This window comes from Hypomesus nipponensis, chromosome 9, assembly GCF_054491055.1.
Source record: "Hypomesus nipponensis isolate SF chromosome 9, ASM5449105v1, whole genome shotgun sequence".
NCBI lineage: Eukaryota > Metazoa > Chordata > Actinopteri > Osmeriformes > Osmeridae > Hypomesus > Hypomesus nipponensis.
Window position 1 is genome coordinate 22,956,079 of NC_140369.1, and position 10,323 is coordinate 22,966,401.

Genomic DNA, 10,323 nt, shown 5'->3' on the forward strand with positions numbered 1-10,323 from the left:
ATGAAACGTAGAAAGCAGTTGTTTAATGATGCGATTCTATATAATCAAAAATCCTGTGTCCATTAATGATTTAAAAGCAAGATTAGATACTTAAAAGGGAATTTAAATTTAAGGATTTTTCAGATCTACTGCCTTAGTATAACAGTCAAATGCAATATAGCCTACTGTAGCCCACACATTTTCAGTTCTATATTTGGATAGGGAATAGGAAATAAGAGACTGATTTGCTTGTAGCACGTCCAAGTAAAAAACAGTTGACTTCATCTGAATCCACAAGTAATAGTATAGTTAACAGACACCCTCTTGTGGCCAGTATTATGAGGAACGCCACTGCAGAAAGATGTGGCAGCTTAGTCTTTCTATGCTTTGAGTGTCCTTATTTACAACATAGCTGACCAGTGAATGCTGACCATACTCACATGATCCTACATCAAAGAAAAGGAGGAAATAATGTTAAAAACATATCTAAGCATGCCATCCATAAGGCAGCTGGTGGGTAGGTCAGAAGATAGTGTTTATTTAGAGATTATTCTTAAGATATTTATTTATTTAATCCCCCCTTCCTCTAAAGATCTGATATGACTGGACGTGTAAACTGTTATTCCAGAGACTGACTCATGTAAGAAAGAATGCAATGATGAAGTCATATCTGCAACCTTGCCCACTCACTGTTGTGCTCTCCCTGTCTTGTCTCCCTGTTGTCCTCCCAATACTCGTTCAGTCCTCTAATTGAAAGGTTGGAGGATGTCTCAACCTTGAACTTGGTTTCTCTGCTGTTGGCACCCTCGGCGCTGCCAAAGGTATCACTGCCCGTGGTGTGGGTGGCAAGGGCAGCAGGGGCGGACTGAGGCCCTCTCAGTGGGAGGGCAGAGAAGGCTGAGGTGTTGGTGGAGTAGGAAGGGTCAGTTTGAGGCCGGGCACCCCTCTGACCAAGTCTCTTGGTCATGATGAAGGCAAAAGTTCTCTGTTCCTCGCTCAGTTGGCGCCTGCGGATGAGCTGTTGCTGCTCCAACCTCCGCAGGGTCTGGACAGACGGTAGATGAGCATGGTAGAGAACAAAGGAAATGGCTGTCATAATGTTTTAATGGCTGTCCAGGACATAACAAGTAGTCCTCTTGAACTATCCCAGTGTGAGACAGTTCAAGATTGAGATCACAATACTGAGATTATTGAGATAGTACAAGAACCTTTATCTTCTCGTCTTTCATAAGGCACCACACTGAATATAGCCCTTGAGATAGAAATAAAATGAACATTGTGGTAGCCTACAATTAAGAGAAAGTCTACCATGGTAGTACATTGTTTATGGAAGGGAGAGCAAAACATTACAAAGTTTGTTAGATAATTAAACATCTTAAGACATTACATGGTGTATTTTCATCCTTTTGGGCACGGGCTGCCAAGGTCAATTGTAATTCTAGAGCCAAGAGTTCAATTTCTTTCTCTCTTAATCTGGAAGATGGGATGTTTCCGAAGATAAGGGAATCTACTGTTCTGTAGGTATAAGAACTCCCAATAAATCGAAGGCGACCTGAGTGACACTATTGAGGCTGTAAATGTGTGACTGTGTTTCCCGGTTGCCATGGTTGTCATTTGAGTCCCCACTGGGGAGCATGACATTTTCACTGACATTATAGAAATCCCTTCATTCTCAGCCATTGTAATGCCAAGTGAGCTGAACAGCTGGAAAAAACCCTGCTGGTAAAATTGGTGGGAAATTAGCTCTATTTATAAGTTTTCACTGAAAAGTCAGTGCTTAAAGTAACCATGAAAAATAAAATAAATTTGTTGTACAATAAGACAATACATACAATCTATACACGATTCAAATAGATATGTTGCTCCACATCAGATGAATCTCAGTAAGGCAATCAGAACCTGCTAGGTCTTTTTTAACTCTGAAAGAATGTCACTGCCTATGCAATTATTTACATCGTTGAATCATTACTTCCTTTACTGGCATAAATACCACGCAATACTCAATTTAAAGAGAATAAGTTGACATAGGCCTACATTAAAACACATTTTGATCAATGATTAAAATGAATTCTTCTTGAAGTAGCCTGTTACATAAACAGAACACAACAATCCGAACGGTAACGTGGTCAAATAGCCTAGTTTAAAATAATTTGTTATGTGGACTGATAAAACATTTGTAGTAGCCTAACATGTTCATGAAACATTAAAACATATAGGCTAATCCGAACATTTACCTTCAGAAGTTGCTTCTGTTCCTTTATGAAATGATTGTTAACTGTTTTAGAGGCAGTCATCAAATCCGAGGCACACAGTGAGTAAATAGGGTCACTTTGGTATAGAAATGACAACGAGAACGAAGGATTGGAATCCATGCCGCACAAACAATGAATGGAATACAAGTTATCTGACTAATAACCTAGGACATTGATTGCAGGATAACAAGCGAAAGCTGTGTCGAAAATGACCAAAACATGGAGAGAGGCGGGATACTTTCGTGGCCACATCTGTTATCTTCCCCAACAGCCCGGCTCCCTTCTCTATAAGGAAAATTGAGTCTCTCAAAACACACGGAACGTAACAATTATGATCAGAGAAACCGATATTAGAAATGACTAAGAAACCAAACAAAAAGAATCAAAAGGCTTTCAAGCTATTTCGGCCTCTATTTTGCAGTGCACCGGTAAAATGTATTTGGACCAAATCAGCTGGAGGGAATATTTTTTATTGAGAAGCTCCGATGACCTAGTAATCAAAAATAACTTTATGCTGCCTGGATGTTTATTTAGATTTTGGTTTATAATCCAGTCAATACCTCTAAATGTAAAGTTCACAATGTGACAATGATCTAAAACAAAGAAAACACACACTTTTATATAAGTAGGCCTACATAATTTTGACATGGCCTAACACAAATCATTTTTATATTCTTATTGTATATTATGGAATTACAATGACATACTGTTTTAATGCCTTTGTCAATAGCTTGATTATATATTGGGATTGGTATTAAACCAGTGAGAGGTTTTATTGATTTATTGCATTTTCACACCTTACTGAAGGTTGAGATCTGAGGCTATATTATTCTGCTTGGATCTTTATTGAGAGTCAAAGGTGTTTTTTTTACCACACCAAAACGTCAAGTAAGTGAGATTTGTTTACATAATTCAAAACAATACCCCTAACTATATAATACCCCTAACTAATCGAAATATCCACTATACATAATGGTTTATCTTTACTCCTCAGGTCTGAAAGGAGTCATGGGTGGATAGAGGTGGTCTGTTTTAGCAAACAGATGTGGCCAAGGTGTTGAGTAGTGATTCCTACTTTGTAAACCAACATTAAAAGAACTAAGACCCCTCTAGTAACATTCCACCAATAATAAAATAACGTACATTCATGGAGTAGGTATATCCTTTTAACAAACAGTAAGTGCTGTAGCTTACTGTGATGAACATGTAGGTACTTGTCACAACCACACTTGCAAGATTGGTGGACTATTTATTTAGATCTGTAGGGATAGGGATCTGGGATAAAGAACTGGCCTACTATAATTGAATTACAACCAACTGCTTTAAAAAGCCCAAAAGATTTTGATGGTTTTAATAAAGTAATAATAACCCAAAACAGGTACAAATCTTAACACGGAAGGCTAGTGAGTTATTCCAAAAACATCCCAGACTTGCAGCACAATAGATTTGACTGTGGTAGACCTCTAATCACTGCTAACAAACACTGTTCTCATGAAATATCCTTGTGGTTGAACAAACAAACACAAGAGAGGGTCAACCACACTTCACAGTATTATGAACCTGTCTAAAAGTCGCAAAAAACCATAAAGAATTGAGAAAAGGCACTTGCTGGAGTCCTGAGGGAGGTAGCTAGAGGAAGTAGCTGGCAGGAATGTGGAATTAGAAACATTTTTGATTCCAGTCCAGTAACTATTTACATTGCAGTCCTTCGTCTGTGACATCAGGAGCTAGACTTTATAAGTGAACGGCCCAAGGCAGTAGGTTTGTGAACACCAGCATTAATGGCATCGCAGATTTCCTGAGTAGATAGACGTCTAGAGAGAGAAAGAGAACTACAGCTAGAGATGGACAGAAGAGAGATTATGCACATTGGTTCCTTGGTGTTGTGCATCATTGCTCAGGTGAGGGCTGAAACCTCTCAATTCCCTAAAGAAATAATTATATTTTCTCTCACAGTTACTATTTTTATCTGTTTAGATTGAGCTATCTGGGTGAGAAACGGTCTGCCATCTAATAGAGTTATGCTTAGCTGTCATGTTTTGTCAAGCAGGTATTGTTGAATAAGACCATAGAGCACCTTATGCAAAAAGGTGGAGCTTTTGCTTTTCAGGCAGATACAGCATGGTGGTTTGAGATCAGAGCCAAGGCCTCGTCCAGTGTTTGCATTTACCACAGAGATGCTGAGGTTAGACTGTTCTAGTGCTGATATTGTACAAGGGGCTCCGTATGGCATTGTTACATAATGTGATGATAAATTGTCTTTCACTTCTGGAGGTAAAGGCAACCTATAAACTGCAGGCCACCTGCAGAATCCGATGTTATAGTAATGATGTCAAGGAAATAACTGAGACAACAAAGAGGAAGTGACACATGCAGCCAACGTTTTTAACAGTGAAACATGTAAATGATTTACCAAAAAGTCTGATGTTTGTATCCTGTACCCCACAATACACAGTGTCTATAAACTTTATTAAAAACTAAATGAATCCATTTAGTTTTCAATACACAATGTTGACAAAGAGATAACATTCTTTGCAGATGGTTGGCACTGAAATATCTCATGTGAATAAATATATACATAATCAAGTACAGGAATTAAGTGTATGCAAGAGATGTATGGTGCAACCTGATTTTTGACTGCTTAGTACATTAACTTAAAATATCTGTCTCAATGTCTCTAAGTATAGCTATTGTCAATGTTGTTTCTATTGTGTTTCCATTCTTTCCAGCCGATAGTGTTTGCATATGTGACTACATGCTTGTCTCTACAGTAGCTTGTGTATACGGCTCTTGCATACTACATACTCCTTTCTGTCTACCTCATTCCTCCACTTCCTGTCATTTCCTGCCTAAGAAATGATCATAAAAAACTGTCGACTTCCTTCTGCACTTCTGTGACAAACTTCTGAGAAAGTCTACATAGGCCTCTTTTACTTATACTGCAGTAGGTGTATACAGTATGCAAGAAAACCCTGTAGACACAACAGTATAGATAGAAAGAAAAGGACATTACACCACACCGTTCTTCATTCAGCTGTGATTGCCCCCCTTCCTAGGTGTGGTGCGAGTTGTGTGGAGGCCCTTGCTTCTGTCCTCAGACTGTACCTCGTTGTCCTACGGGAGTTTCCCTTGTCCTGGATGGGTGCCACTGCTGCCAGGTGTGTGCCAGACAGGAGGGTGAGGCCTGCACAGAGAGGAATGTGTGTGACAGCCAGAAAGGCCTGCAGTGCGACCACAGCGCCAGCTTCCCTGGAGGTCCAGGGGAGTGTGTCAGTGAGTATGCAAGCCAGCAGTACTCAACTTTACTGTTGAGATATTTGAAAGATTTAAAAGTGTACACATGGTAGCCCTAATCCTGATTACACAAATGCAATTATGCTAATTTAGGTTGTGGCAAAGAGATATTGGTTATCATGTCATATAATGAGTATATACTATCTGGTAACAAGTCTTTGTTTGGGCCAATAACTGACCACAATATGGACTAAATGGTGTTAATTGTCAAATAAATACAGGGAGACGTGTGAGCTGGGCATTGGTGGAGAATAATATTTGACTGTCAAGACTGCACTACACTTTCCATTTGTTTATCTCACCTGCTAACAGTTAGAAGCTCTTCCCTTCTTTCCCTGCGGTCAGGTCAGAATGCACTGGGCTGTGAGGTCAACGGTAGGCGCTTTGAGGAGGGTCAAACATTCCAGCCATCGTGTGCACAGCTGTGTCATTGCGTGGGTGGCGGTGTGACCTGTGTGCCACTGTGCTCCGACGACCTCCAGATGCCTGCAGCCAACTGCCCCACCCCCCAGCTGGTGCGTCTGCCCGGGAAGTGCTGCAAGGAGTGGGTCTGTAACATTCTGGATAACAGCATCTACCCAGAAACACTGGCAGGTATGGTGAGGGGGCGGGAGTTATGTCTGTCTGTTCATTTGTCTGTTTGTTTGCCTGTCTGACAGACAGACAGACAGACAGACAGACATGTGTGCATACATTTTACCTCAATGTATTTTTACAATTCTTAGTAGGCTCAAAAAGTGTTATGTACTATGTGATTGCCCTGAAAAAAACATAAAGTGCACAATTTGAGTACATTTCTGCTATTTCCATTGTCAAGTTTAATCAAATTATTTTTGAACTATTTGCACACTGGCAGCAACCAATGGTTATTTTTGGGGGAAAACACTCAATCAACAACTGACAAATATAGCCAAACCCCTTTCATATTTTGGATTGAGTATGATGTGAATTTAGTTCCACAATTATATGAGATAAAAATATTCTACTCAGTTTCTTCACAAACAGTAAATTCCTCACTGTCTGCATGTTCCCATGTTCCAGTGGAGAGACCAGGGGAGAGACCAGTAGAGAGGTTATGGCAGGACTTTGGTCCATCTATGATGGGCCTGAACTCCAACTGCATTGAGCAGATGAGCGACTGGAGCCCGTGCTCCCGCAGCTGTGGCCCAGGTGTCTCTACCCGCACCTCAAACAAAAACTGGGCCTGCCGCCCACTGTCCCAGACCAGACTGTGCCAGGTCAGGCTGTGCCAGGCCCCCAACATGGCTCGGAGGCTACCAGCGGTGAGTGACAGAGGCCCCTCCCTCAACTTTTCTTTACTTTCTCAACAACATCCTCGCTACTCAAACACAGACCTTTGATCTTTGGTTTTGTTCTTCAGTTTGTTGTAGTTGAGAGAGGCTAGGGTGGTGCTACACAGTACCAAGGTTGAGCTACAGTTACTGTTTGCTGTTGTTCCAGTACTGTGGCTATGTTTTGTTTTTTTATTAACAAGAATGATAGATAAAGATTTGATATAATCAAACATACATTGTTCAACAAATGTATTCGGGTGATATGCGCAACCTAGCCCCTTAAACGTTAACATCTGATATTGCTCTCTCTAAGGCCAGTGTTGTGTATTCCAGGGGGCAGGTGCTTGTGAGAGCAGCTACAGGTCTCCAGTGCCTGTTCGTTTGGAGCACCTAGGCTGCCTGAGCACGCGGTTCTACCGCCCCAGGTACTGTGGCCTCTCATGCCCAGACAAACGCTGCTGTATCCCCTACCGCACCAGAACAGCCCACGTGGCCTTCCGCTGCCCCCGGGGCAAGCTGACTAAACAGCAGGTCATGATGATTGAGTCCTGCTCCTGCCACCATTACAACTGCCCCCAGCCAGTACTGCTCCCCGCCCCCATGAGAGGCCTGCCCTGGTTCTAACAAATTAAGGGAGTGGTGGATACCAATGCATGAGCATGGGCAGGTCCTGTCAGGTGAGATGATGAAAAATCTTCGAAGGGATCCTAATTTCATAACTTTTAACGTACAGGTTTGATTGAATTCCAGTCCATGTTTTCCTTGTTCATTAGACCTTGTAGATCCTTGTAGATCAAGACACCCATGTTCATATATATATATATACACACACATATATACAAATATATACATATATATTAGTGCTGTCAGTTTAACGCGTTATTAACGGCGTTAACGCAAACCCAAATTAACGGCGTCAATTATTTTATCGCGCGATTAACGCTCTTTTTGGCCTAGCAAACTTTGTAGTTTTTTTCACATGCTGTTGCAACAACTACCGACGTTAGAAAAACTACAACACCGCACCGGATCTAGCTAGACCGGAAACAAAACAACAGGCACGCCAAACACTCGTTTGGCTTGCGAGCTTGCTAAAGAGTAGTAGCAGAGCCCGTTTACGGATATTAGACATTCTCTGGTAGTAGGCTAACGTTACGTTTTGAGTGGATGACGAGCGCGAGATGCCGAAATGGATGCCAATAAGATTCTGAATGGAAAGTTTGCTTTTAAAAAGTTGCCAAATGGTTCTATTGACAAGACCAGTGATCTGTGTGTTTTGTCGTTGTAAACGGAGTTATCATTGCAGCACGTCCAGTCTGAAATACCACTTGATGGCCAAGCACACAGCTGATGCGAATTCTCTGCCCCCTCGTCAAAGCCAGGCGATTGCAATGTTGTTTTCAATAAAAAAAATATTTGCACAAAGCAATCCGAACCACTTTTCTATGTTGATAAGAGCATTAAAATTTGAAAAAAGATCAAATCAGGGACATTTAGAATAGATAAAAATGTGCGATTAATTGTGATTAATCGCGAGTTAACTATGACATTAATGCGATTAATCGCGATTAAATATTTTAATCGTTTGACAGCACTAATATATATATATATATATATATATATTTGAACTGCTAACTGACAATGACATGTTCCCAACCAAACATGTCTTCTTCTTGTGTGTACCTGTGTAGCCTATCTATGGCTAGAAAATAGCATGGCATACAATACCATGAATAAGTATAAGCACCATGTCTGACTGTATATATATGCAAATTAAATATTAATATTATTGCTTTTATTTGTTGCTTGCATTCAAGCTGTATTTTATGCCCATTTCCATCATTTGAAAATTGCAAAATAAACTGGTAACTTTAACGCAAAATATGATAATTGACTACCATCTAATGAGTCATAACTACAGCAAGTTCAGCGGAAATGGGCGTAGTAACACATAGTAACTTGTAAACCTACAAACCACTCCATGATATCCGCGTCAGAGTGCGGTTTCATTTCATAATGCAAGCTACCAGGTGTCTTCAACTCAAGTTGAAATTAAATAGCTGCTTTGGTGTTTTGACTTGAAAGACAAGTGAGAAAATGTCTGATAGCGTCAGTCACGCTATAAACCGTACAGCATGTGAGAAAATAAACCTTGATTTTACGCACGTTTTTTTGCCTGCGATATTCGTGATCGTTTTTGTTGTCGGGACTGTTGCCAATTTCTGGGGGTTGAAGAGTGTATTTAAAGGATGGGATAAAATCGGAGATATAAACATATTCATTCTGAACCTCGGGATTGCGGACTTACTCTACTTATTTACGTTACCTTTTTTGGTTGCATATTACGCACAGAACAGCAAATGGACCTTTGGACAAACATTTTGCAAAGTCACCAGGTTTTGCTTTAATCTAAACCTCTACGGCAGTATTGGATTTTTAACCTGCATAAGCATCTACAGATACCTGGGAATTGTGCATCCAATGGAAGTAATGGGAAAAATCAACACTGGCCATTCCATGGCAATAAGCTCGTTGGTATGGGTTTTGGTTGTCATTCAAATACTTCCAGATATGTTCTTTGACAAGACTTCGGCAAATTCCTCAGATGCATGCTACGATACAACGTCTGACCATCTTATCAATGATTATCTGCCATATAGCATTGGATGGACTATTACAGGATTCGTCATACCGTTGCTTATTATTCTGGTTTGCTACGGTCATATAACTATAGTCCTTGTTGTCAAAGCTAACATCAATACTTTATTGAAACAACGCTGCCTAAAACTTGTAATCTTTATGACAGTTTTATTCTCAGTTTGCTTTATCCCATATCATGTACTCAGAAATCTGAACTTGAAGACACGAATCTTGAAAATGCAGGGCACATGCCACGAAAGCTTCGACGACATCTATGTTGCTCATCAAATCAGCCGTGGCCTGGTCTGCTTAAATAGTGCGATAAATCCTTTGATTTACTTGATTGGAAACGACGATTTCCTTATGCGCTTTCACAATGTTTGCAAACGTGCCAGAATGTCCCTTGTTCAGTGGACTGGTGCAATCATCTATCGTAAGCCACCTGAAACCGGGGAAGAAAGTGAGACTGTGGCTGCAAGAGAGGAAGTCATATGAACTATGCCAAGCCATTTTACAATTATGAGATCTTTAAAAAAATCATAATTAAACATGCTAGGATTGTCCACAAGGCTACAGGCATATAAAGCACGTTGAATTGATGCCTTTGTTTTTGTTGTATGACTGCTTGCCTGCATTCTGCAAACTGAAGTTGGAGTTACCAGTTTATGTCCATAATGAGGATAAAAATTCACGATTACAGTATAAACAGTCTGTGTTCAGCTGATTTAATTAAAGATCTTGCCTAATCAACTGTGTTATGAAAGTGAATACAATACTAAGGGTTCTGTGGTTTCTTCTTCAGTGCCTCTTACCTTCAGGTATGTTGTTTCATAGCTTATCCATATAATTTGATCAGGTGGAAC

General features: G+C 40.4%; 3 protein-coding genes across 3 annotated transcripts; 2 read left to right on the top strand and 1 right to left on the bottom strand.

Moving 5' to 3' along the window:
• Positions 1 to 61: 61 nt before the first annotated feature.
• On the bottom strand, positions 62 to 2,467 carry LOC146273510 (uncharacterized). The gene is made up of 2 exons (XM_084706182.1): positions 2,214 to 2,467; positions 62 to 1,024 (listed from the first exon to the last, which is right to left on the bottom strand). The coding sequence occupies exons 1-2, from the start codon at positions 2,349 to 2,351 to the stop codon at positions 644 to 646; spliced, it is 519 nt and encodes a 172-aa protein (XP_084562308.1). The 5' UTR covers positions 2,352 to 2,467; the 3' UTR covers positions 62 to 643.
• Positions 2,468 to 4,075: 1,608 nt separating this feature from the next.
• LOC146273511 (CCN family member 2-like) lies at positions 4,076 to 7,856 on the top strand. Its single transcript, XM_084705575.1, has 5 exons — positions 4,076 to 4,132; positions 5,288 to 5,504; positions 5,871 to 6,119; positions 6,567 to 6,808; positions 7,154 to 7,856. The coding sequence occupies exons 1-5, from the start codon at positions 4,076 to 4,078 to the stop codon at positions 7,442 to 7,444; spliced, it is 1,056 nt and encodes a 351-aa protein (XP_084561701.1). The 3' UTR covers positions 7,445 to 7,856.
• A 978-nt stretch (positions 7,857 to 8,834) lies between these two features.
• LOC146273512 (P2Y purinoceptor 1) lies at positions 8,835 to 10,319 on the top strand. The gene has a single exon (XM_084705741.1). The coding sequence runs from the start codon at positions 8,918 to 8,920 to the stop codon at positions 9,953 to 9,955; it is 1,038 nt and encodes a 345-aa protein (XP_084561867.1). The 5' UTR covers positions 8,835 to 8,917; the 3' UTR covers positions 9,956 to 10,319.
• Positions 10,320 to 10,323: the final 4 nt, after the last annotated feature.